General features: G+C 51.1%; 1 protein-coding gene across 1 annotated transcript in view; it reads right to left on the bottom strand.

Moving 5' to 3' along the window:
- Nucleotides 1–310: 310 nt before the first annotated feature.
- Nucleotides 311–27,262, bottom strand: part of LRRK1 (leucine rich repeat kinase 1) — a 151,774-nt gene continuing 124,822 nt past the window's right edge. Inside the window, exons 21-34 of the mRNA XM_023193573.2 lie at nucleotides 24,149–24,320; nucleotides 21,652–21,815; nucleotides 20,526–20,665; nucleotides 18,401–18,650; nucleotides 17,351–17,517; nucleotides 17,019–17,216; nucleotides 15,206–15,483; nucleotides 13,368–13,562; nucleotides 12,278–12,429; nucleotides 9,085–9,202; nucleotides 7,608–7,724; nucleotides 4,167–5,020; nucleotides 3,627–3,728; nucleotides 311–1,741 (exon numbers count right to left, since the gene is read on the bottom strand). Of these exons, the coding sequence (XP_023049341.1) occupies nucleotides 1,564–1,741; nucleotides 3,627–3,728; nucleotides 4,167–5,020; nucleotides 7,608–7,724; nucleotides 9,085–9,202; nucleotides 12,278–12,429; nucleotides 13,368–13,562; nucleotides 15,206–15,483; nucleotides 17,019–17,216; nucleotides 17,351–17,517; nucleotides 18,401–18,650; nucleotides 20,526–20,665; nucleotides 21,652–21,815; nucleotides 24,149–24,320 (3,085 nt within the window). The 3' untranslated portion in view covers nucleotides 311–1,563. The remainder of the gene's footprint in view (nucleotides 1,742–3,626; nucleotides 3,729–4,166; nucleotides 5,021–7,607; nucleotides 7,725–9,084; nucleotides 9,203–12,277; nucleotides 12,430–13,367; nucleotides 13,563–15,205; nucleotides 15,484–17,018; nucleotides 17,217–17,350; nucleotides 17,518–18,400; nucleotides 18,651–20,525; nucleotides 20,666–21,651; nucleotides 21,816–24,148; nucleotides 24,321–27,262) is intronic.

Below are 27,262 nucleotides of genomic sequence, written 5' to 3' on the forward strand. Positions count from 1 at the left end.
AGAGATTCAGCCAGCCCAGGTGGCTCACACCTGTAATCCCAGCACTTTGGACAGGAAGCACAGACCCTCAAACCCCTGGGACTTGGTGCCCAGGCTGGCACAAAAAAAAAAAAGTAGGGGAACTCGCTTTTTCCAACCTGTGACTGACAGAGCAGTGTCTCCACCCCTGGAAGTTGCTCGGGGCCCACCTGCATGTTGGCACAGTGGGCAAGGAGGAGCTGCCCGTTACCCCCAGCCAGTCAGTGGGCCTGGTAGGGACTGAGTCTGTGCTGTGGCCATAAGCACTCGAAAGACAGGGGCCCCAGCTTCATTCTTGAAAGAATCTGTTTATTTTAAGATTAAAAGAGTCTCAACCCCCTGCATATCCAGCAAATACTAAATTTGATCTTTTTAATTTTAGAAAAGAGTCAACAAACTTCAGCTGGAGTAAGATCTCTCTTCCAAACTCCCATTCTGGTTTAAGAAGCCCCAAAGGGTAACCCTTGACAAAATGTGGCTATGTTTGCACATGTGTGTGCATATATGTGTGCATGTGTGGAATACATGCATGTGCATAATTTATATAATGTTTGCTGTTGTATCCATAAACCCCCTGTGGACAATTTTCCTTTTCGTACTCTGTTGTACACGTGTGGAGCGAAAGTTTAGCAAATACATAATTTGGTATAAATCCCATACGATGTGATTTCATAACCAGAAGCCTGACCGCTGAGATATTACTGAATTTTTAAAAGTGATAAACAAGATTTTTATGTGCAAACAAACAGGGCTTGTGCTCCAGCTGCATTCAAATTTACTTGACAAAGCTATAAACACAAGGCCCTTTCTGAAGTCCGGCTGATTGAGTTTCCCCTTCCTTTTGTCGGTGGAGAGGAATGTAAAGGCTAAAGCACTATGTGCCTCTGGGCTTTCTGGCTGCCGCACTTAAAGGAACTCATTCATTCTCTGGATGGGGCAACGCTCCTCAACCAGCGTCCTCCGAGGGCTTTCCCACACAGAGACCTTCCCGAATACAGAGACATCTGATCTCGGCTTGCCCAAGCTGGCCCAGGCCTCAGGGACTCAGGAGCCTGCGGAATGTGCTGAGAGCCTGAGGTCTCCGGCGGGGAAAGGGCAGGGGTTACAGCCCCGCTCCTGCTCTACCTCAACTGCTTCCCAACCGAGGGCCTCTGGTGTAATTCCATCTGAGACCCGGAGATGGCAGGAAGGCCCGGCCCTGCTTTGTTTGACCCAGTTCAGAACAGGATCCTCCAGCCCTGCTCCTGGAAACTGATGGAGGAGGCCAGCGGAGGCCCTGCCCGGCCTGATACCACTGTCTTCCCGGGGGCTGTAAAATCAGCAGTTGGGGGATGGGGTATTCAGATAACACTGCTCCAGAGAACCAGAGAACCCTGGAGCCACCGCCAGGCGGGTAACTTCTCAGCACTTCTTAGCAGCAAGGAGTTCAGGGGAGAACTCCATCTGTCTTCTAGGTCCTTGGAGAACTAGAGGCTGATGGCAGAGGGGTCAGGCTGCAGCCTGGGGCCAGCCAGCTCTGCATGTGTGACTGTCATTCCACAGGAATTACCTTCTCTTGCGTGTGCAAGCCTCCAGCCGGCCCAGCTCCTCATAGGACTGGTAGAAAATGTCAAACTCCCTGGCGCCCCAGCCCCTCCAGACAGCCAGGCACCACTCTGTGTTTTCGTTTTCAAAGCTGCACACAACAGTGTCCTTTGCCACCACAGCAGCATCCACCAGCACCCTGCAGAGAGAAGGGGTCAGAGGAAACTCACAGGGTCCCCACTTGGGTGGGGTTGGGACCCTCACCCTGGGCCTTCTGAGGAAGGCAGAGCTGGCTGAGGGGAGGGGGGCATGTCTGCTTGCCAGCCCTCTCTGGGGTGTGCTCAGATGCACCACTTCTCCCCGGTGGCCCAGCCTGCGGGCTGAGGCTTTATGAAGTCCAAACATGGGCTGTGGGCATGAGTTCACTTCCATGGGCTTTGTCGGTAAGAGTCCGACTCCCTGGAAAGCCACAGAAGCAATCAGATCAAGTATCTGTGACTTAACTTCAAAGCGTCCAGAAAACACCAATGAACCAAATTTCTGCTTGTGAATGGCTCATGACCGAGTTTAACTCAACTCCCTTGCCACTAAGTTCAATGTGATTCTTCTCTCATTCTGTTTCTACACGCTTAGGAAATACAGGCTCATATATTAAATGGAAAACCTACTGCCCCAAAGTCATCACTACATACATTTTTTGAAACTGTGGACAGTTCTGCAGGATTGGTGGGTGCGCTACAAGTTTCCTTTTGGGCCGCAGTGCAGCCTCCCTGCCCTGGTGGTGCCCCACCCTGAGCACATACTAACTACCTTTCCTCCCTCTGTGCCCCATGTGTGCGGCCTGCGTGGCACTGAGGTGCTCCTGCAAACTGGGATGTCCAGGGACCTCTGACTCCGCATGGCCTTGCCAGGGCCTCCCCTGAGGCTGACTGCTGGGGCCTCTTTCTCCCTATAGCGAGAAAGATGTAATATCTGGCTTTAGGGGATGGACAGGAAAAACAACAACAACTAAACGTTAGGACACTAATGGCAGGTATGCCAAGGTCCCAACTTGGGTGCTGCACACCCATTTCCTCCAGAAGCCCAACCTGCAAGCTGGGAACTCCGTCAGTTCAAGGCTTCCATCCACACACTCTGGCAGAGCTCAGGAGCAGATCCAGATCTTGCTTCCAGAACCACTAACAGAGCAAGGGTCACTGGCCCAGGATTCACTGCCAAAGATCAAAGCTGGCAGGCAAGGGAGTGAGACTGCCATGGATGCCTCCTTGGTCATTGTCTTGCTCTGGGAGAAACAAGCTGACTGGGGTTTCTCCACCCTCTTATCACTTGCCCAGGGATGGGGGATAACTCACGCTACAGGAAAACAGGCCTAGTGTGCAGTGGAAGAGCTCCAAAGTACACACACACACACACACAATTTGAATTGAGGACTTTTCATAAGGGAGATTTACCATGTGGGGCTCGGTAGTCAAAGTGAGGGGTGTAAACACTGTGGGGAGCTGCAGCTGGGACCAGCCTCACATCACTCCAGCCATGTAGACCATGTTCTGGTCAGGCCACCCTGCCCAGCATACCCTCGCAGAGGAGACTGGCATAATCCTAGGGGTACCCACCCACAGACAGGTACTGAACCATGCCTCAGCCCAGGAAGGGCAGGAGCTGAGACCCCAGGCTTGGAGATGACAAGGTGTGCCTATGTCATCTGTCCCCATAGGGTGCTGTGTGGGCAGGTGTACACCTCGGGTAGGTTTCCTGCTTGGCAGGAAGAACAGTGAATCAATCACCTGGATGCATCTGCATGTCAACTGTAGCTGAATTCTGGCCCTGGAGGCATTCGTTAGGTAGGGTACTTGATCGACAGGTGCACTGGGTACTCCAGAAACAGGGAGCCATGGCCAGTGTGGAGCCCCTAGGAGCTGTCTGCGGGGCCCCATCTTGTTTCCACTTTGCCTTATAGCCACGTTGGTGGACACGCTATTTGGGAGAATGGAGGGGCAGCAAAGCCACTGTGCAGGACCTGGCTGTGGGGCCTTCTGTGCTCATGCTGCTGCCTGGGTCCTAAAGGAGCTGCCCCTCAGTCTTACCCATGTGGAGTCAGCTCTCGGGCTTTTAAGACGGCGATGACTCGGCCCCGCTGGGCGCCAGAATCCTTCTCCAGGCCAATGACGATAACATCTCCACCGCGCCTAAGCAACCAAAACCCAGAAGGGGAAGCGTTTTTGTCGGTAGCCGTGCTCTTAGGGGAATGAAGCCGGTGCGCAGAAAGGTGCGGGAGGGAGGCAACAGACATGCAGTTTCTGCTAAGGGACTAACTTATGGGGAGGGGACAGACCCAAAAGCAGAGGAGAATTTTCCCAGTGGAAGCTGAATCACAGTTGATTGTGGCTTTCCTTGTGTGGCACCTTAAGCTCTCTGGCAGGCAATAAGCTTCGGTGCGGCCACTCTTAGATTTGCTAAAGATATCACTCCCATTCCCAATGGAGGGAACCAACCTTCTTGGAAGCACAGCACCTGCTGGGTCCCCACATGACCTCTAAGGATGCCAGGAGGTCTCCCTGGCTCCCAGGGGGTCTCTTTGCTCTGTGGGCATGCCCTCGATGGTGCCCTCACCTTGGGAAACTTACCTGGGGACCCAAATGAGGTCTCTGACGGCGAGGATCTTCACGGCCTGCAGGTGCTGGCTGAAGGTCTCCCCGTCCATGGGGGTCAGGTCATGCTCAGACCTGTCAGAGGCAGCACTGGGCTCATGTAGCCTGTCTGAGTCCTCGCAGTCGGGGGAGAAAGGCACGCTGGAAGAACTTGCCGGGGAGCTGGGGAGGCTGGAGGGGGACCTGGCCGCCTGGTGGGGTGGGGATGACGAGTAGGAGGACATGGAGCAGTAGTCGGTGAGTGACTCCTGGTGGGTCAGGATCTGTGTGCCCAGCTCCTCACTGTACATGATGCTCACGTCTGCAATGGAGTCCCCCTCGGGCACCTTTGGGTTGGCCGTGTGACTGGCTGCCAGGGGTTCCATGTCCAAGCGCCGCACGGGAAACATGTCCCTGAGGGGGCTGGGGTCCCCACAGAAGTACCGGGCACACAGCTGGTAGGTGGTGGAGTGGTACATCACCAAGGAGTTGGCCTTGTCATCCAAGCACCAGACGACCTCGTCCCCTCTGCCCTCAGAACTGCACACGACCGACGTAACCATGGAGGGGGCCGTGTAGGGCTCCAGCCGCCTGCAGATCTCCAGGGAGGCACAGTCAATGACAAGGAGGCCTGGCCCATTGCTGTACCAGACCTCAGAGCCACTATTGACCACCTCCATGGCCTTCACTGGGTAGGGGTTCTGCCGTGCATCTTCGTCTGCGATGCTGAACTTGGACCTATTGGCTGTGTGTGAGCACAGGTAGGAGCAGCTGTCCTTCGGGGCGCCCCGCACCACGGGAAACACAGCCACAAGCCCATCAGCAAGGCCCGCTAAGACCAGGTAGGAATTCTGCAGGAAGGAGACAGGGATGTGTCACATCCTTCCATTTCACACGTTCCACCAACACGCTTCAGGGCAGCAAAGCTCTTAGAAAGGCTGGGGCTGCTCCTAAGGAAGTGAGCTCTGACTCAGCAGAGCCATGTCTACCATCCCTGCAGCAAAGAAAGGAATATGCCACCGAGAGGCAGGGCCTGTGGCACCAAGTGAGACCGTGTGTCACCTGGACCACATGGGCCGCCTCTGCTTGTGCCAGCTTCTTGCAGGGCGAGCAGCAGGGAGCTGCCTTCTCCTTGAGGCCACCAAGGCCTCCTTCAGAGGCAGGACCTGGTGCCCGCCCTTTTCTGGGTGTGCTTAACGTGACGGCAGTGTGGGCATGGCAAGTGTCTGTGCACTGCCCCCTGCCTGCCACCCCCCTACCAGGTGGAGTGTTCCATAAGGACGTGCCCCCAGCCCACCAGCATCCCCGTGGCACTGGCCTGGCACAGGGAAGGGCTCAGTCTCCTTCATCTTGGTGGCCCTGTGACTCCACCTGGCTCCTGCTCCAGGTGGACATGTATTTGCTGAACTAATTCTGGAAGAAATTGTTTCCTACTCAACCCTCTCGTGGAGGCCTGTCTCAGCCTAGTAAGCGCTCATCCCAGCTTACATCTATCTGAGATGCCTGTGGTTCAGCCGACATTGACAGGGTCCTCAGGGTGCCCCCTACCCTCTCAATGAAGCATGAGCTCTTCTACACCCGCCAGAGGTCACTGGGCAGAGGCCAAAGTTACAGGGACCATGCTGAATGCTAGGCCCACCCCAGACTGCCCCAGGACACCTCCCAGGGCAGAGCCAGGAACACAGCGCAGCTTTGCAGCCTAGACACAGTGTCGGCTGTGGTGGGGGTAGGAAGAGGTCTGCAGAACAAAGCTGGAGTCAGGGCAAAGCAGGGAGCTGGGCCTCATACCAGTGAGGGGGCAGGGCAGAAAGCCTCCTTGTGGGGAGTTGGGGAGCTCAGGAGGCTGGCTGTGTAGGGAAATGGAACGGAGACCCGTAGCTCACTGTCCAGGACAACATGCTGTAAGAAAGTGTATGGAAATCCATCCCCAGGATTTTAGGGAAAGAAGGCAGCCAAGGCAAATAGGCTCCAGGTCTCTATCTGGAGTCCTGGCTCAGGCCCCGGCCAGGGCGGTGAGCACCATGTTCCGGCTGGGTGTGAACGTGCGTGCGCGTGCAAGAATGCAGGCTCTGCCCTGGCGGCCTTGGAGGGGGCAGACACCCTGCACAGGAGGCCCTGCACAGAGCAGGCTTTATTCCCTCTGGTCGTGCAGGAGGTGGTGCCCTGGCTGGGGGCTCTGGCCAGCGGTGGCCTCAATAACACTTTGTGTCATGTTCTCCTGTACTCTGCTGTGGGCCGGGTCCCAAGCTGCCTAGCCTCGCTGTGGGGCCATGGTCATAAATGACTCTAAGGTTTATTTCATACTTGTTTTTTTTTTTTTAAGAAATGAAACTGAAGAAGGGTGAAGAGAAGAGTTCATGTATTTTGCTTCCATCCAGAAGTAATAATAATGCTCTTTTACCAAGTGCACCGGCCGAGACCTTCGGGTATGCTAGGCCTTCTCTCTGTCTCTTCTTATACCTATTTTGTAGATGGGCAAACTGGAATTGGATGATGACAGTCACCACATTTTAACAAAGGCTTCTTGCGCATTTACCGAGGGTGCCTACTGAACAGACAGGCCCCTCAGGGTGGATGAAACCAGAACTGCCTGAGCTGTGCCTGAATCCTGTGGGTGGAGGAGCCTGGAAAAGCCAGGGAGCTGCCTCCCACGGAGGGGCAGCTTCTCAAAGGAGGGGCCAAGGACTTTGGTCATGAGAGCTGAATCGGAGACCGTCTGGGAAGAGGTGCTGGGATGTGAAGGGCCCAGCACAGAGTTGGGTGCTTTGTGGGGAGGGTGCCGAGGCCGGCAGGGGCCAGAGGACAGCCTCACAGAGGCTGGGGCTAATCCCAAGGTGTAGCACAGCTGGCTGGGCCCTTTACTGGGGAGAGTGCCCCTTGGGGTCTCATTTAGAAAGGCCAGGGCTAGGAGGTTAAAGAGATGAGTCTGCAGGGCCTTGCTGGACAAGGAGAAATTGCGTTTGGTGTAAACGGTGAGTACTTGGTGGGAGGCAGAGATGGAGGGAAGGAGATCAGGACCTCCAGGACCTGGTGACCAAGTGGCTGTGGGGTGGCTCTGGCCTGGGCAGGTGGGATAGAGGCTCCGGATGCCCCTGGCCTCTGGGGGAAGGGCACACACATGACTGCTCACCGTGCCATTTGCACCAACAGTCATTCCACCTGAGTCAGGGCATTTGCATGTGAAAGGGGGTTTTCACTCGGCCCTCAGTCTGGCTGAGGATTTAGGTTTTTGCAAACCAGAAGGCACTAATGATGGACCAGATCTGATACCTTTCTTCCCACTGTCTCTAAGGCTGTGTCCTAGGCCAGGTAGTCCTAGAAGGTGTGGCTCTGCAGTCCCCACCCTGACACAGCTTCAGGCTGTTCCCAGCTAGGAGACGCCTCCCAGGCATGGAAGCACATCAGAGACCTGCATACCCGCCTTTGCCCTGATCTCACCTTTTTAATAACAGGCACAGCCAAGAAGCAGGTGACGACAGCTGGAGTATCCAAGGCCCGTTGGGGTGTGTTTAAGGGGCACATGCCCTTGAGGGTGTAGATGTAGATTTTCTGGTCCTGCAGAGGCAGACAGGTCCCCTGTGAGACCCAGGCTGGAAAGTGTCTGGCATTTCTCGAGGCATTCCCATGAGGATGCACTCAGCCTTGGGGATCCCCTGTGGGTCTTGGAAAATTACATGGATTGACACGTTCTGGTGGGTTGTTTATGTATTTCTGTTCTTTGTAGAAACGTTGAAAAAGACAGAATAGTCTAAAGAGGAAACAGAAAATAGCCCATAATCTATTCCCCAGAGAAAACCACCATTGGAATTTGGGGCCACAGCCTCTCAGAAGTTCTCTGTGGTATTTGTGTGTGCACCTGGTACCGGCAAAGTGGACTCACGCTGCAATGCTGTCTTCTCACTGTTCTTTCCATGCGACAGCACGCTGCAGGCAGAGCCCTTGCTCTCACTCATTCTAGGAGGAAATGATGTGGGAGCACCTCTTGGCTGCCTGGGACTGGGGTGCACCTACTTTGGCTAAAGTGTTGTCAGATGTTTCCTAACACTGAGATTTCCACGGCTTAAGTGGTAAGCATGCTTTTGAGATTTCTGATACATATGTGAACACACTTCCAAACTGCCCTGGGGAAAAGTTGCACCAATCTATCCCCGCACCCACAGCCTCAGAACAATTTTTTTTTTTTTTTTTTTTTTTGGAGACGGTGTCTCACTCTGTCGCAAGGCTGGAGTGCAATGGTGCGATCTTGGCTCCATGCAAACTCCACCTCCCAGGTTCAAGTGATTCTCCTGCCTCAGCCTCCTGAGTAGCTGGGAACACTTGTGCACCATCATGCCCAGCTAATTTTTGTATTTTTTAGTGGAGACAGGGTTTCACCATGTTGGCCAGGATGGTCTCAATCTCTTGACCTTGTGATCCGCCTGTCTCGGCCTCCCAAAGTGCTGCGATTACAGGCGTGAGCCACTGTGCCCGGCCTGCCTCAGAACATTTGTGTTTGGCCAGTTCTCTCGGGATTTCTCCGAAGACCCCTCCTTAGGCCTTCTAGTGACTTCCCTGATTTCCCTGATGTGAAGGCAAGAGGCCTTCGGAGCTGAGTGACTCGGCAGTGTTATGGGAAACCCAGGCATGTCCCTAGCTTCCTGGGTCTCTCCTCCTGCTGAGGGTCTACATCTGGTCCTCACCATCCCAAATCCCGGCCGCCAGCCAGCAGCAGGCAGGGTTGAGCTGCCTCTGGTTACAGGCTGCTACTTCACGGGGTTCATGGCATTACTCTGGGATTGCACGGGGATGCACTGGGGGTTATCTGAAAGTTCACTTGAGCTGGTGTCCTGTATTTTTATGAATGTGGCCCCCACCCAGGGGCTGCACCTAGTGGGCGGTGATTACCTCGGTGGGCAGGCCTGTGGGCAGTGCTTACCTCAGTGGCTGTCCACAGGGATCTCTGGACCTGGAGCTGGCAGCTCACCTTCATCCCGGGGCAGCTCATCCTCTGCACCTCCATGAGACCCTTCTCTGTGTTCACCACCGTGTAGTTCCTGTAAGTGGCAGCAACTGTGCGGTCAGTGCCTGGGGGCCAGGGGCTGCCTCCTTTCCCCGGGCCTGGCCTGGGCCAGCCGCGAGCCTCGTTTACCTCCCCTGCTCCCACCCGGGGTTGCATCCTGCTGCGTTCTGAGAGGGCAGAGCTGGGTTCTGTCTGAAGGGTAATGCTTGATCATTGCCCGCAGGGAGGGCATTCCCCATGGAAGAAAGGCTGTCCTCTTTCTGTGACCCCTGAGGGTTGAGACGGTTGCTCCCAGTAGGAAGGAGGGGCCCTCCCACCAGCCATATCCTTCCCACCCGTGTTATGTGGGGAGCCCCTCACTGCAGAGTAGACAAAGTCAAGGTTGAAGACAAGTTGGGAGAATTCCAAAGGAGATTGGGTTGGGGTGGGGAGCACTCAAAATGTGCTCCCAGCACGAGTGCTCTGAGAACTAATGGCTTGTCGTTTGTGAGAGCCTTGGCTCACCAGGCCGGCTGTCCCCGGCATCGCTGCCTCCCCTCGGCCCGTGGCAGGCATCCCGGGCACCCACTGCATGGAAGAGGAGGCTGAAGCTGATGCGACTGGGAAGTTACATACCCCACATCACATAGCTCTGTCCCTCAAACTCAAGAGAGTACGTTAAGCTCACGAATAGCATTCTCAATATAAAGTTTCTCCTACTACCAAATTTTAAAAAGCTTCACCACTGTTGACTGATAATGTATTTGCAGATGATAGAAATGGTAGAAAATACAGCAAACAAAAACTTCCTTCAGGTATATTTGTCCCTTTTCCCATCATTTTTTTTATGCATCAGAAAAACAAAACTAAGATATTCTAATAGCTTTTACTTTGAAAACAGTTAAAAATAGAGAGAGTCATAAAGAATAATTGCCCCTGTTCCCCGCAACTGGAATTGTGTCCTATGTGAATCCTGTTTACCTGCTCAGCTGCCCTGCCTCTCTCGCCTCCTTTCCTTCCTTAATTCTCAGACAGATCTCAAGTCCTGCTCCACCCTGCTTGGCTGCCCGTGTGCTCTGGGCCAGCCCCCTCCTCCCTTCCTGTGAGTGAGCCTCTCTTCAGGCCGCAGTGAGTTTTAAAGAACCTTCACAGGTCACAGGAAGAGGCCTCTCTCTTCCCTCTGGGAAGTCTTCTGAGGCCTGAGCAGAACTGTCTCAGGTACCTGCCACGTGTGTGTCTCTAGGCCAGCAGGGCAGGGCCTGGCCCAGCCTCCCAGGGCCAGTCTGGCTCCAGGTCCTCCAGTTCACCCTCAAAAGTGTCTGACGGTGTCCTTGTTTCTAAGGGGGCAGATGTTCCAGGCGCACTTCCTGCCCCAGATATGGACTCTGCCATGATTCTGATGAGCCCTGGTTCACTTTGGTACTTAGAGAGCACAGTCTAGGTCCTAGGGGTGCACACTGGCATTTGGTTGGTCCTTGTTTTTAGGCCTTTTCAGTGAGCAGAGCTGAGAAATTTATGTTTATTTTTTTTCAACTATATCACGAGTCCATCCAATCAATTCAGAACTGCAGGCTTTTACTTACTCTACTTTACATCTCTTTCTCTTTTAGCCCATGCTGAAAATCACGGTTTCCAGCAACAGCAACATAATTACTCATTAACTTACTCCACAACCACAAGCAGCATCTTAGAATAACAATCACAATAGTACTACCAACAATATAATTACTGAAACCTGTTTAATTAATATGTTTACTTTTTGTTTTGTCCTTAGAGTGCATCCCATCAGGAAGGCATGCTCCATTGCTGTGTTTTAGAATAACTTCTCTTTTTTCTGAGGCAGGGTCTCACTCTGTCACCCAGGCTGGAGTGCAGTGGCACAAATCACCACCCACTGCAGAGTCAGACTCCTGGGTTCAAGCAATCCTTCTGCCTCAGCCTCCTGAGTAGCTGGGACTACAAGTGCTCGCCACCATTCCCAGCTAATTTTTGTTATGTATGTATGTATTTATTTATTTTTGTAGAGACAAGGTTTCACCATGTTTCCTAGATTGGTCTCAAACTCCTGAACTCAAATGATCCACCTGCCTCAGCCTCCTAAAGTGCTGGGGTTACAGGCATGAGCCACAAGGCCTGGTCAGAAAAACTTCTTTACAGCATCATTTCTTAGAGTGCATCTGTGTCACAACACTCAGTCCTAGTGGCATAAAATCTGATGCAAACTCACGAAGTCTGACCTAAGAGAAACTGCGAAGTCTGTTCCATTTATCTTACTATGTCTGGAGCTCAGTGATATTCCCCCACCCTACCCCAGGCACCTCTCCAAAGGTCATACTCCAGATGCTGTCTTTACTACTGACTGGGTGCCTCCCACCCACCCCATCGCAAGCATGTCTTTTCTGACAGCCACCTCCTAGTTTTTCAGCTCACCCCACCTAATACCACAACTCTTGAGGTTTTTTAAAACTTTTTTTTTTTTTTTTTTTAACTCTAGCAATACCTAGGATCCTTTGGTACTTTCCGTTGTGCTCTCTGAATTTATGGCCTCACTTAGGTGCCTTGGTCCATCTCTGTGTCACTCCCTTGAAAACACCCCAAGGCCCCTGCCCCTCTCTCCCTCCTGGCAAAACCCCAACTTTGTTTAAACCCACCCTGTTGCCCCTTCTGCAATCTGGGGCAGCAGAACATTCTTGAGAAAGTCACAAAACCAGACGGACAGGTCTCATTTCCTTTTAAAAAATGTTTTTAAATTTTCTAATTTTTTAAAAGATGGGGTCTTGCTATGTCATTCAGGCTAAACTTGAACTTCTGGGCTCAGGGGATTCTCCTGCCTCAGCCTCTTGAGTGGCTAGGACTGTAGGCACATGCCACAGTGCCCTCATGCCCCCAGACACCCTGGCACATACTACTCATTTCTGGCGTCTCTTAACCACAAAACCATACACGCACGTCTGTTTGTGTGGACTTTCTTCTGCTCTCCCTGCTCTTTCTTGAGTGCAGGCTAACCAGGTTCTGGACCCTACTGTCCGCTAAATAATTCTCATTGTGGTCAACATCGACTCTGTTCCCAAATTCCACAGTGGCCTCCCACCCCAAATTCAAAGAGGGCAGGGCAGGCCATGGAGCTTACCTGGACTCCTCTTTTCCGTCCCAAAACACCACGGTGTACTCCTGGCCCTGGGACGAGAAGAAGGCTGTCTGCTTTCCACAGTGCAGCTCATACATGAAGATGGCAAAGGTCGGGTCTTTCATCTGGCTCACAACCGACAGGGCCAGCGGTCGCTGAGGGAGAGGAGCCACCAGAAGGGAGCAAGGTCACTTACAACCAGATGGGTGCCAGTTCTGCCCATGAGGTCAGCCAGCTTCAACCAGGGAGAAATGAGGGATTCTGTTCATTCAGATTAGATCCAAACAAGAGGCTAAAACAGCTTCATACGTCAGGAGCAAACCCATCCAGATATCTGGGTCACCCTTGGCTATGGTAATTTAAACTCATCTGGTCAGGTTAGCTGAACCCCAGGTATTCCAACCCAGGCCAAAGACATACACTCTTCATCTCACTATATTACCCAAGCTGGAGTGCAGAACCTACTCACAGGTGCGATCATAGTACACCACAGCCTTGAACTCCCGGGCTCAAGTGATCCTCCTGCCTCAGCCTTCCCAGTGGCTGGGACTATAAGTCCATGTCACCATGCCCAGATAAGGACATGCATTCTTCTAAAGAATACCCTGTTTACCCTCAATACATTAAACTAGCTCATTTGATTTAATAAATGAGTTTTAACCTTGAAACCACTAGCCTCTTCCAAAAACACAAAAACACCACCAACAAAAAACTAGCCTTAACACTGTAATATGATCTCTGATTCTCACAACCAAACCTTTTCCCCGTTACTTTACAAAGAGATACCCACATTCTCTCTGTTCTTGCATGGGACTGTATTGTTGTAAAGGGGTTGATATACTTTGTTTGCATGGTGAAATAACACAAAAGTTAGGGAGGAAAAGGAAGTTTGTTTCCTAAGAGTGACATGCACACACAAAGAAAATGAAAGTAGATATGTTAGGAGCAGCAAATATCACACTCTAGAAGAAATGAGCAGAGAAGCGCCGCCAATTGTGATGGGTGGGCAGCCACACACACATACCCTGGGGACCCACAGCTTCTGCCACATGGCAGGAGGTCCCAGGGCCCTGGGCTCTGTGCTCCCAAGTACCTTCTCTGGCTTAGTGTCCCAGCACTCCATCATGAGCGCCTGCAATCGATGGAACTGCACTTCCTCCGGCTGCCCCAGAACCGGGCGGATGCCCTTGGACAGTTTCTTGGCAATCTGGAGCTGGTGGTGGCCCAGTGCAGGTCGCTGTCCTGACAGCAACTCGTAGAGCACCATTCCATAGGAGAACATATCTACCTGGGCACAGAATAAGCCAAGTCAGGTCCCTGCCTGGGCCCAGTGGCCTTCACTAGTTGGCCCTGAGGTGGAGGGATCAGGGAGACACAATTAGACAAGGAAAACAAACCTTCAGCCAACCACCTGACCATGTCCCTCTGTCCATTTATCCATCCATCCTTCCAACAGTCAACCCATCTGACCACTTTCTCTTCTATCCATTTATCTATCCATTTTCTTACTCTTCCTTCTTTCCATCCATCCATCCATCCATTTGCTTGTCTTCCTGTACATTTATCCATTCTTCTCATCCGTCCATCCATCTGACCACCTGTCCTGCACATTTATCCATCTGTCTTCCTATCCTTCCTCTTTTCCATCCACCCATCCAACTGACTTCCCACCATATTGTCCATTTGTCCATTGTCCCATCCATCCATCCATCCATCCATCCATCCATCCATCCATCCTTCCATCCAATAAAACATACTGAGAACTTGCTGTTAGTCACTGATTAAGGACTCCAAGGAGGTCATGGTCCTTATCCTTGAGTAGCAAGACAAGGCAGGAAAACACACACCCTCAGCTTGATGTGCTTGGTACTAAAAGTGCTGTGTATGCAACTCATACAAAAAGGGGCGTCTCCTGGATCACGACATGTTGCCTTCTCTAATTTTCATAATCATAAAAAGGTCCAGCAAGGAAAATGTATACAGACCCCTATAAGGGTCAAGAAATAATATGTTAGCAGGAGAATGGCTGAGATAGACTTGAGAATTTTAAATGTGAATGTTTCCACGATAATCTGAGTTTCAAGGTGACCTCCTTATTGAAGTCACCTACTATTGTTAAGCTCTTATTTTTGTTGCTTTGATTTGCCTTTTCTATCTTGGGCAACAGCCACAGGTGCTGAGCTAATCCACACATGCACAGGTCATTCCTACAGCAATTAGTCAATGACCATCTGCAAAATCACCAAATAATAAGAAATTATAGATAAGGGAATTTTAATGCTGGGTGATTAATTAACAAGGCTGGCACTAGATGCAATATATGCAAGGTAAGATGACTTTAAGTTGTCTGTGGGCCTGCATCTACCAAATAGCCATCAGGGATAAATGTTATTGGAAGATCAATATTTAGTCATTGTCTCAACTGAGGCTGGCAGCGCAGTTGCCCGGGGATGCCAGCTTGTCCTTTCACTCTTCTCATGGTTCAGCATTCAACTAGGCCAGCACCCTGTGACCAGGAGTTAAGGACAGGGGTCTTTACCGTCCTTATTCTGTCTGCTCCTCCTGAGTGCCCTGCAAGGCTGGTCCTGTGTCCTCACTGTGCACATCTAAATGTGAGTTGGAGCCCAAATCCAGATGTGTTTCTGTCTTGGACTCTTCATCTGCTGTTTACAGCCTCTACAATGTTTCTGAATCAAGGTTTGAGAACTCTGAGGCTAAGGAGAAGTCAATCTTGCTACAAGCAGACAGACATAGGCCCCTGCTCCCTTCTGGTTCAAGCCAGAACCTCCCTCATGGAGCAACGGAGAGGGAGAAAAATGTGCTTTTGGGGATGCTGAGCCCCGAAGCTGCAGGTGCCTCTAGAAATGCCTGGCTAGCCTCAGGGCTGGGCTCCTGCATTGTGGGGCTGGGCCAGGGGATCCAGGCAGGTACCTTCTCATCATATACAATGCGAGGCCTGATCTCTGGGGCCTGGTAGCCAGGAGTGCCCTCCACGCCTAGAGCACCCTCATGGAATGACTGCCTCGAAATCCCGTAGTCAGATAGCTTGATGTTGATGTGCTCCTTGACGTCAAGGGACCACACCAGAATGTTGTCCGACTTCAGGTCGCAGAAGATGATGTTTTTCTTGTGCAGGTAGGCCAGGCCCGAGGCAATCTGGTAGGCTATTTTTTGGGTGAGCATGTGTCCCAGGGGTATAAAGGAAGAATCTTGCAAAGAAAAACAATTTTCAAATGTATCAAAATTTCAGTTTTGATAGAATCAAATTATCATGATAGCAACTGTCTTTTTGTCTTCCTATCTCCCTAGATACTATATATTCTTTTTTTCTTTTTTTGAGACAGAATCTCCCTCTGTCACCCAGGCTTGAGTGCAGTGGCATGATCTCAGCTCACTGCAACCTCTGCCTCCAGGGTTCGAGCAATTCTCATGCCTCAGCCTCCCAAGTGGAGTAGCTAGGACTACAGGCGCACGCCACCATGCCTGGCTAACTTTTGTATTTTTAGTAGACATGGGGTTTCACCATGTTGGCCAGTCTGGTCTTGAATTCCTGGCTTTAAGTGACCTGCCCGCCTGGGCCTCCCAAAGTGTTGGGATTACACATGTGAGCCACTGCGCCTGGCCCCTAGATACTTTATATTCTATTGATACATTCTCACTATTCACCAGACTGCCAGAAGGGACAGAGAATGGCCTGGTTAAGTGAAATAGTATTTAGGATAGAAGTGCTCATCACTATAGCTTCATTCATGATAACTTATTCCTGGAACTGCTGGCAGTTTTGCTGAATGAGCAAGGATTCGAAATCTCTAGAGTTCATCTCAGGTCAAGGCTGTCCTACGTAAAGGGGTGAGTTGCAAGTAGAAGAATTTTGTTTGGCTGGGTGTGGTGGCTCATGCCAGTAATTCCAGCACTTTGGGAGGCTAAAGTGGGGGGATTGATTGAGCTCACAGTTCGAGAATGACCTGGGCAACAGGGCGAAAGGCCATCTCTACAAAAAACAAAAACAACAACAACAAATTAGCTGGGTGTGGTGGCATGTGCTTGTAGCTACTGGGGAAGTTGAGGTGGGAGGATTGCTTGAGTTCAGGAGGTCAAGGCTGCAGTGAGCTGAGATTGCACCACTGTACTCCAGCCTGGCCAACAAAGCGAGATCCTGTATGAAAAAAAAAAAAATAAAGAATTTTATTTAAAAAATTATCTTCCATTGAAGCAGAAGTGATTGATTTTAATAGCATTTCTTCTTCCCTAGTCAAAAGACAACTACCTTTCACCCTCTGGCAACTCTGGAGTTTAGTTGCTCATTTCTCAACGTAAATTACTTTAACATTTTATTTTAAAATATAGTATGGTCCCACTGACCCTAGGATCTGAGTCTCAGCAGTGGTGTGCATGTGCAGTTAAGAAAGTGATTTAATGCAGCTCATGTGCTTGGTGCCCTCCCAGAGAGGATGTTATCATCCTCCTTTTACAGGCAAATAAACTCAGCAGCTTCCTGGACCGCTGCAGAGCCTGGTCTTAGCCGACTCTACAGCGTGCCCTCTGCCGTCCTCGCCAAGGCTCTGCCCAGTGACTGGACCTGACGAGGTGCCTGGCCTCACACCCAGGGGATGGTCACACGAGCCATGGGTTGGGTGTGCCGTGGGCTTGCCAAGGCCACCTGAGGCTCTACCCCCGTGCCAGGCAGGAGGTGCCTGGGGCTCTGTTGGTCTCAGGACCCGGGTGGGGCGGCGCACCGCGGTACCTCTGGCGTTCTCGGACAGCACGGTGTTGAGGCTGCTGAGCGGCGCGAGCTCCAGGGCGAAGCAGAGTGGGTGGATGCTGATGCCGATAAGCGCCACAATGCAGGGGTGCTGCAGCGCGTGCAGCATGCTGGCCTCCTGCCGGAACTCAGAGAAGTTCTTCATGGCGTCCGTGGCCCGCAGGTGCCTCAGCATGGTGTCTGCCGTGGAAAGCACAGCGTTAGCCAGCAGGACACGGGGTGCCTGCAGCCTCAGGCCTCTCTAAGGCGGCACAGAGCTTAGACCAGGGCAGCACATGTCTGAGAAAAACAGCACCAACCTGGGACCTGCTTACCTGCCGGGACGTTAGCAAAGTTCTTGAATTTTTTGATGTGGAAGCGCTTGACAGCTACTGGCTGGCCCTGGTACCGGGCCCGGTAGATGACGGTGCCACTGCCACCCTGGCCCAGGACGCTGCCCTCGTCCTCACTGTGCTCCAGCTTGCTGTTCTCCAGGAAGAGCCTGCCACACACACCCAGCATCAGCCACATCACCCCCGCCCTGACGCGGGTGGGTCCTGGGCTGGGTCATTTGTCCCCATGGCCAAAAGTCATGGTTCAAAGCCATCTGTGAGGCTGGACAGATCTGGGCCACCCCGGCCCTGCCACTTGCGGGTGGGCACACCTGGGTGGGTTATGGAGGCTTGCTAAGCCTCAGTCTCCTCTGTAAAGTGGGCTCAGGACCCGAACAGCCTCAGAGGTGGTGATGGCTGGCACAGGGTGAAGTCCACGGAAGTGGTGGCCGTAGAGAAAGGATCCCTTTGGAAGTTTTCTTCTGAAAGGTGACATTTCCTATTTCCTCCCCGATTCTCTCTCTAGTTATCATCTTGGGTTAGCATAGGTAGAATAAACTCTAAGAACAGATTTGAGGGGTCCGATGCTGAGCACTAGGGTTACAGATAGGAGTCAGCGTTTGACAAAGAAGGTAAACAAGGCTCTGGGTGGGAGCTCTCCCCTTTCTGAATGCCCGAGGAGTGCCGGCTGTGCTTATCTGCTGGCCCTGGAACTGGTGGGGAGGTAGGACTGGAAAGGAGAGGCAGCTCAGGAGAGAGCAGCTCTGGCTACGAGGGGAAGGGGGAGGCATATGGGGAGGCAGGATGGCTGCACTTGCAAAGCGCTTTTCCCAGCTGGGCCTATCAAGGCCTCCAAAATGGAAAGCCAGCAGCCTGGTTCCCTTCAGGCAGCCGAGGGTGGGAACCTAAAAAGGTACTGAGATTGGTGGGAAGCGATGGCTGGGGCATCTGCCGGCTCTGGAGGGGTCTTCCTGGAGATCACTTGACAACTGCACAACGAGGAGCGCCCCCTGTGACCTGCACTGTGTTCTGGGAGGGGCCTTCGGGGCATACCTGGCCGGGAAGTCCGTCATGAACAGTTCAGGGACCAGCTCCTGGAGCGGCACGGGGAGGTCCGGGTGTCTGGGGCAGGAGATGAAGTCCCGCTCGATGGCCGTGAGGACACAGTCTTCCATGTCGAAGTATTGCACATCCTCTGATTTCTCACTGGGGTCCGTGTGCTGGGCCCAGGCTGTCTCGCAGACTGGGCAGGGCACGTACTGCTCCATGAGTGGAGTCCCGTCGCTCTCTGTGGCCGTCAGGGCTAAATAAGAACAGAGCAAGAGACAGCTTCACAAGAAGGAGGTGCAGGACGGCCCCCAAGCAGCACTCTGCACCCCAGGCCCTGAGGCCTTCACAGCAGGGGAGTTGCCTGTCCTGGCCTGTACCCGAGAGACAGGCTGAAACCCATTGCCACATTCAGGTGCCTTTTTGGAGAGCGCAATTGTTTGTCCTGAAAGATGCGTCCGGGGAGGGTTCGGGATGCTTCTGAGAACTGCCCAGTGGTCGGGACCCTGAGCAGGCTGGCTGCGGGGCCTGAGAGGAGGGCGGGGATCCCTCCTGCATGACTGGGCCCTAACAGGTCATTACAGACTAGGTCTGAGCTATCCTCCAACAATCACAGCAGTGTGGAAGCCACTCTTCCTACAATTAGAAACATCAGGTTTGTAACGTCTATGAAGGGCAATGCAGGGGGAGAAATGAGTGCAAATTATCACAGACAACACTGAGTCAGTGGACATAGGTTCCCTCCCACGCCTCTGATAGGAGGTGCAGAGAAACACCCTCCAAGGTGCCCTGGGGAGGTGCCCTCAGGGCAGGCCAACTGCCTGCTTCATGCAGGGTAGGAGATGGATGCCTAGAACTTTCCAGGCACATCTGATATCTGTAGGTCCATGTGTAAGGCATCCCGTTGGGAGGGGCCCCTGGCTGGGGATACCAGCTCCAGGCAGCCTGTCTCAGGTGCTCACCAGAGCCCTTTCCATCTCAGGTGACTGTCTAAGGGATCCACCTGTCAAACTGCCCAGCACCTGCTGTGGGGGGAGCACTGGCTGGTGGGGAGCTGCAAAGTGCCCAGAAAGGTTTACATGGGCCTAAGGACCCCCTTAGATGGCCAAGTGCCTCGCAAATCACCATGACACACACACCCAACTGCCTTCTCCGAGGGCTCCTTTCTAAGCCTTTTTTCCTTGTGGGTCACCCTTCCTGCCAACAGCGTGAAGGACCCCAACCCTCACAGAGACCAGACCCTGGGATCTGGAATGTGTATCCTGAGTATATGCTGCCACTGCTCCTTAGCCACCTTCCCTGATGCTCTCTGGGATGCAGGCATTGCATGCAGGTGAGGCTGGCCCGGGAGGCCTGGGGACCTGCCGAGGCTTGCAGGGGCGGCACTGGAATTCCAAACCCGCTCTCCAGTCACTTGCTTGGCCTCCAGCGTTCAGGGGCTGAGGCTCTTGGGGCAGCCATTCCCACAGCTGCTTGCCCCATTAAGCCCCAGATGGCCTCCCCGCTGCAGGTTGCTCTGGGAGTTTCTCCACCGCAGGAGTAAAACAAACAGGGAGCCTCAGCAACTTCACTCAAAGAGTACTTTTTTTGGGTGAACTATCAATGAAGAAACAGATCCAAAGGGACTGAGAAGGGCTGTGTTAGTGGTTTGATCACCGCCAGGATGGGTGGGGCGGCAGGGAAGGAGAGCAAGGCCCCTTGGTGGCCACAGCTCCCCTCCATCCCTGCCCCTGCACAGAGGATAAATTTCCATCTGCTGACTCCCCCCCAGTTTCAGCCACACCATCCTCACTGTGAAAACAAGACATGTGTGAGCTCACACTGAGCATCTCCATGGACCACTCGTGGTACCAGTGTCATCTTTCTTGCCACGCCTGTGGGCAGCTGGCAGGCCGCTTCCCTGCACAATCCCAGTGGGGTTCGAGCCCCATCCTCCCCACGGTACTCCCCCCCATGACAGAGCTGGACTTCTCGGGGGCCAGGACTCCCACCAAAGGGCTGTTAAGACCCCCTACTTTGCTTGGGCCGAATCCCAGTGGGATTCTTGTCCTTCCCAAAAGCAGCAGCCCCACCCTGATTTATAAATAAATATTAGCATGAACAAGGGCTTGTTTCCAGAATCTTCTCTTACCAGGAAACCACTGATCAATCAAGGAATTGACATGATCTGTGATGAAAGCCATGGCTGAGAAGTCCCTCATTTCTGATTGACAAATGATTTTTATTCCTCCACTTTTCTTCTTTTTCCAGTTCACATCGGAAGATTCCACACTGCAACCCAGAAACCAAAAGGAGCCCATTGCGATCTGGCTCTGGGGAACCCTGGGATGATATCCCTGCCCCTAGGGACAGGATCCAACCCCTGGGAACCGGGAGAGACTCTGTGCCCTGCAGGACTGATGGGGGACTCCCTGTATGTACGTGTGTGTGGCCCTGCCTTGTTCTTGCCCTGGACCTGGCCTGGTGAAGGAGACACAAGGAAGATTGCTGTCAGGGATGCTCAGCCTGGGAGCTGACCCTCGGGTGAGGCCCTCAGGAAGTTACCGGACCTCCCTGAACCTCAGTGTTCTCATCTGTCCAGCAGCAACTGTGGGCTTTAAGTGAGAACATCTACGTGGAGGCGGCAGGTCCCAATCAAGCCCTCTGTAGTTACCTCCCCTTTCCCTTCTTCTCCTCTCACAGAGTTGAAGACTATTTTGCAAAGTTCATTGTAAATATTAAAATAATCTTGGGTGTTTATCATTCATTAAACCTGCTGAGCTGACTTTAGGTCTACTGCTCTTAAAAAAAAAAAAAAAAAGAATAAATGGCACAGGGAGCTGAGTTGCGTGTCTGGTTATGGGCAGTGCAGATGGAGGCTGAGGAGTCTCAGCGCCCCCTGCCCCCAGCCGGGCTTCTCACAGAACAAGGGGACGGGCAGGATGGCTGCGAGGTCACATGGTGGACTGAATAACTGTGGGAGGTGCCTGAGGCTCTCCTGAGCTCAATGGCCACCACGTCCCTCAAGTCCTGAGCGGTGGCCGCCACATCTGCCTTTGCCTTTCCCATCCTGCAAGGGGGACTCAGCAGGGGTGAGGAGCCCCGAGCCTCTGGGACACTCATGGGAGGACCTCACATTTCTAGCAAGCTGCCATGATGAGCCGCTCTCATGAGCAAAATTCTGGACATCAAGAGGATGTGGCATCCTGCTGACGTGGCCCCGGGGTGGCTGCTGTGGCACCTGCTGGCCCGGAGGGTGAGCTTCCCGGTGTTCCTACCTGAGGTAGCCCCCATCAAAAGTGACCAGGAGCCCTTCCTGCCAATAGATGGTCTGATTTCTTTTCACTCTGAATGTGCTACAGCGATTTCTCTGGTTTCCTGTAAAACTGTAAATGGCGACTTTCCTGTTCCTGCTTTTAGTATTCTTCTTGTTTTCAAAAAGCTGAAAGACAGAGAAAAGACCCTGCTTAAGTATTCTGGGCTCCTCGCTGGTCCTGGGCAGAGCTCTGCGGAGGCCGGGCTGGGCCCCATCTTGATAAATGACCCCCGTCTTTCCCACCCTCTCCTCCCACGCAGCTCATCCCTGCTGCCAAATTGAACGTTACATTATCTGACAGGGTTTCCAGGGTATTCCGGAAACAGTTTTTTCCAAAGAATTGAAAAATAGGCTTTCCTTTAAAAATTTTTCTCTTTCTGACTTTACAAGCAAAAATTCATATTAGAAAATGCAGAAAATATAGAAAAATGTAAGAGGGCAAACAAAACACCCATTTAACACCAAGCAGAGAGATCATTCAGATTTTGGTATATATTATTCCAGGGTTTTTTTTTTTTTTCTATCTCCATATATCTGTAAAAAACAGCTGAAGCTATATTGGATTTCTAATTTCATATACATTAAAAAACCTCACTTTTCTATGTCATTAAAAACACACATAAAATTCATTTTTCTAAAGTTTAATATTCTATTAAGCATAGTAATTTCCTGAACCACTCTCTTCTGGAAGTGTAAGTTGGTGCCAATCTTTTGCTCCTTCAAAACCACCGTGAGTTGCATGAGAAAGGCACAGAGCTTTCTCTGATTGAAAATGGTATCCTTAGTTTAGATGTTTACCAGTCGGATTATCGGTCGAAGGGTCTGAATATTTTAAAGTTCTGGATGCATCCTGAGGAATCGCCTTTTGAATGACGAGACTGTCCTGTGCACCGACTACTTGTGTGCACAGGGCCGCTTCGTGCCCTGGGGCTGGGGATTATGGCTCAGCTCTTTGCTAATGTGATGGATGAAAAGTGGCATCTCACTGCTGCTTGAATTTGCATGCCTTTGATGAGTGATGAGACTGAACTTTTGTCCTGTCACCCATCTGAATTTCAATAGGACTTCTTTCCTAACTTCAAGTGAGGGATGCTGCTGCCCGGAAGGACGCCCTGGCCTCCAGGTCCAGCTGGGCCCCACTTGTGAGCTCAGCCTCCCACGACGCTAGTGCTCCATGACCCTCCCCTGAGAACACAGCAGGACACAGAGTTCAAAGGGAGGGCAGAGGAATGGAAAAGTAGGAGCACCAGCGCCCGCGCCCACTCCTTCAATCAGCGCACCCTTCTGGCACTATAAACCAGTCTCCCTCCCCGCTAACACAGGCTGCCACTGTCACGATGGACTTTAAGGATTTTGCATTGACTTTTCTTACCATTTCAGTGAAAATGGGGAGATCAAAGAACACTTTTATAGAGCTAAGAACTTATAATTCAGTAAGGGCTTTCTAATTAGAATGCAGCAACAGTAAACTCATACGGAGTTTAATGTCGAGGATTTGACAGTCAGGGATTATGCCAGAGGTTTGCAAAACCAAAAGTGTGTCAGAATCCCTGGGAGGGGTTGTGAAAACCAGTGTGGGGTTCCCTCTGGAGTTTCTCATGCAGCAGGTTTGAGGTGGGGCCTGAGAACTTGCATTCCTCACATATTCCCAGGTGAGGCTGATTTTGCTGGTATAGGAACCCCACTTTGAAAAACACCACTGTAGCAAATATTGCTTCCATGTTCCCGCCTTGCATGAAATGAATGTTGCCTGACAGCTGGGACTCCTTCCCATAACCCCGGGTAGACCCACAGAAGCTAACTCCTTGGGCTGGGTCTCCAATGTTACCAGAGTCATGTAAAGTTCTGCACAAGTGGTTCTCAAACTGGACTGCACAGGGAACTCATCTGGGAGCCTTAAAAATACCAAAGAGGAATCACTTTTTCAAACAATCCCACACTCAAAGATCCTGATTCGCTCGGTCTGGAGTGTGATCTGTGTCTTTTAGAATTTACTCCAAGTGAGCCTAGTGTGCAGCCAAGATGGCAAAACTGTGCTTCTAACTCACGGTTCTCCAAGTGTGGTTGCTGGGCCAGCGGCGTCACCTCGGGGAATGGATAGAAATGCAAATTCTTGGCCTCAGTCCACACCTACTGAATCAGAACCTCTTGGGTAGGGCCCACCAAACTCTGTTCTACCAAACTCCAGGTGGTTTTGAGGTGGGCTAACATTTAGAACCACTGTTTATAAAGGGTGTGTTCTATCTAAGGAGGGTGCTGATTTGGAACTCACAGGATGGCTTAAATGGGTTGGCCAGCAGCCCACGCCACACCTGCCCCCTGGCACTACATTGGTGGCATGGCTCTGGGACAAGGGTCTCCAGGCAGGGCCCCCCAGCAAAGGGCATTCCCCTCCCCCAAGGGTACAACTGTAGGTGCCTCTTGGGCATCTGCCTATGCAGAAACCGCAGCTATAATACCTGCAAGTCCATCTCCGCCAGACTGATCAGCATCCGTGCTATAAACCTTTGCCAGAAGCCAACGGGAACGAAGCTCATCTTAAATACCCTTTGAATGGTGTTGGCTGTGGGGTGCCGCATGCCGTGGGTGTCCAGGCCAGGTTTAGATGGAAGGAGATGGGGCAGGAGGTAGCTGAAACACACCAAAGGGGACTGGTGAACAGTGGGGCCCAAACTCCACTGCAGTGCCCCAACCCCAGCAGACAGCCTGGTCTGGGGACAGGCTGTGCTGAAACACCTCAGGCTGCTGGGTTCCTTCCTCCCAGGGCCTTTGGAATTCTGTTATTAGTAAGAGAAGGGTGGTTTATATGCTGACAATAAATACTACAAAGGAAAATGAAGACTGGTCACATTAATATGTCTACTATGGTTTCTAAGATAGAGACTACAATAAGGCTAAGGGAAGACATGAAAACATCTGTGATCTTAAAAATGTCAGACATAGCAAATGGGACTCAATTCTCTATAAATGGGGTTGCAGTTGGGGAATCACTTAACATTAACTTTGGTTGATGAAGGAAAAACAAATACAGCTGCAAGGTTTCAAGGACAATGCAGATATTAGGGTCAGAGTAACATTTTTGGCCTTCAAAGCTATTTATTGTTCTTGGCCAGTTGACACGACGCAATTGTCTTAAAAGCTAGAATGAGCCTGATTTGTGCGAAAGAGGGATATTTTATGAGAACACTCTTGGTCATCATAAAAATGCTGCATTATTGTGTCAGCAAGGCCTTCACGTCTGTCGTCATCTTAAAACAGCTGAAACCTGGGAGGTCCATCCAAAAGTGTGCCAGAAAACCAGCAATAGCTGCATGCTGTGGGGCTGAGGGGGCAGGCACCAGACAGGCACAGGACGGCCCCCTGGGCGTGCAGATGCTGGACTCTTTCCCAGTAAAGGTTTTGCCTTCAGCTCTTCTAATCTTAAAATAAATCGATTTCGGTACAATAAATGTCCTTAGAACTTTCTGGAAGAGACTCCCTAAACTATAAGAAAATTCAATGACAGCCCATGGCCCAAGCATAGAGGCGCAAGTCTCAGATCTGACTTACACGGTCTGACACATGGGTATACAATGGGAGGAGAAAGGATCCCCTCTTGGCAGGGCTGGTGAAGGTAGACAGGGGCTGTGCAGATGACGCAGCAGACACAGGTGGTGAAGCAGGAGGCCTTTTCAGCCTTTCAGGTCTTGGGTGAAAGGACATTCCCAACCTCTCGCTAGATGCCTCTTCATCAGAGTGTCCTTCACATCTGAAAATTCCTTGCTTCTCTATCTGCTCAGTGTTTGTTCCCCATACAGGAGGCCCTGGGCCGTGCCTGCTGTTTCTTTCTGCTTTTTCTACTTCATCTCATGCATCCTGGGTCTCTCACGTGGCCCTCTTACAGTGGCAGTGCCCCATGGCTTTCTTGCTCTTCTCCTTGTTCGAGTGTGCTTAGAGAGTGCGGGGAGCATTCTCTGTCCCCAGGCGCCCCAGCATGATGTGCGGTGGCACACAGAAGAGGTGCTCCATGATGTTTTTGGTATGAATCTTGGGAACACAAGGTTGGTTTAACACTTGAAAATCAGTCAACATATTCATGTAACAGAAAAATAACTGAAGAAAAAAATTAGCTCAACGGAGGCAGAACAAGCATTTTTGGGGGACAAAATTCAGTGTCCATTTTTGATAAAAACTTTCAGCAAACTGGGAATAAAAGGGAACTTCCTCAATGTGATAAAGTTTCCATGGATAACAAAGTTCTGTAGAAAACACCACACTTGAAAGACTGAATGCTTTCCCCTGAGATCACACATAATGATGTCTTCTCTCATCCTTTCTATTTAAGCTTTCGCTAGAGATCCAAGCCAATGCAATCAGGTAAAAAGAGCAAAAAAATATGCGAAGATTAGAATGAAAGAAGTGAAACTGTCTTTTTTTCCAAAAAAGAAGCATACTTAGAAAATCCTGAAAAGTCTACTGGAGCTAATAGGTGAATTTAGCAAGGTTTTTGATATAAGGTAAATATTTAAAAATAAATTCTATTTCTGTATGCCAGCAACAGCAAAAAAAAAAAAAAAGGAAATCAAATTAGAAGATATGTCATTTACCCATCTCGGAGAACATAAATTACGTAGACACAAATTTAACAAAAAATGCAGAAAATGTGAATACTGAAAACAAACCATTATTGAGAGAAACTTTTTAAAAACCAAAATAAATGAAGAGATATACCATGTTCATATTGGAAGATCCAATATTCCTAAGATGTCAGCTCTCTTTGATCTATAGATTCAATGTAATCTCCATAAAAATCACAACAGTTTTTTTTTTGTGGTAGAAACAGACAAGCTGATTCTAAAATTTAAATGAAAATGCACAGGATCTAGAATAATCCAAAATAATCTTGAAACAGAAGAACAAAATTGGAGGGTGTCATGTGCTGAATAATGAGCCCCAAAATATCCAGGTTCTAAACCCTAGAACTGTGATTGTTACCTTACATGGAAATAGAGACTTTGTAGATGTGATTAAGTTACGGACTTTGAAATGGGGGAGAGATCCCAGATTATCTGGGTGGGCCTTAAATGCAGCCCCAAGTGTCCTTAAAGGATAGGGGGAAGAGAGAGACTTGCACAGAAGAAGGCAAGATGGTCACTGGAGCAGGCTGCCATGCTGCTGGGAGGGACAGCTTCAAGATGGCTGACTAGAGGCATTTCAGACTTGCCTCCGACACTGAGAAGAGGCAAAATAGTGAGTAGATAATCACACGTTGAATAGATCATCCAAGAGGGAACACTGGAATTCGACAGAAAAGTGACAGGAAATACCTAAGGCAAGGAAGGAGAAGGAAGCAAGGCAGTCTGCTAGGCTGAGAGCTGAGAGAGATTCCCCAATGTGGGGAAATGGTAAGTGAGAGATCCCCAGTGGTCCACATTCCTGCTCTGGATCCCTGAAATCCAAGACACAGGAGAGCCCCTAGCCCTTTTTGGGCCCTGAAACTAACTGATGGGAGATTGTGCAATGGCACTGCTCCGAGGCTGCTCGCTCTAAGTCTCACACTCTCTGAGACCTGAGCAGCCATACTAAGGAGGCAT

Source organism: Piliocolobus tephrosceles, chromosome 6 (genome assembly GCF_002776525.5).
Source record: "Piliocolobus tephrosceles isolate RC106 chromosome 6, ASM277652v3, whole genome shotgun sequence".
Lineage (NCBI taxonomy): Eukaryota > Metazoa > Chordata > Mammalia > Primates > Cercopithecidae > Piliocolobus > Piliocolobus tephrosceles.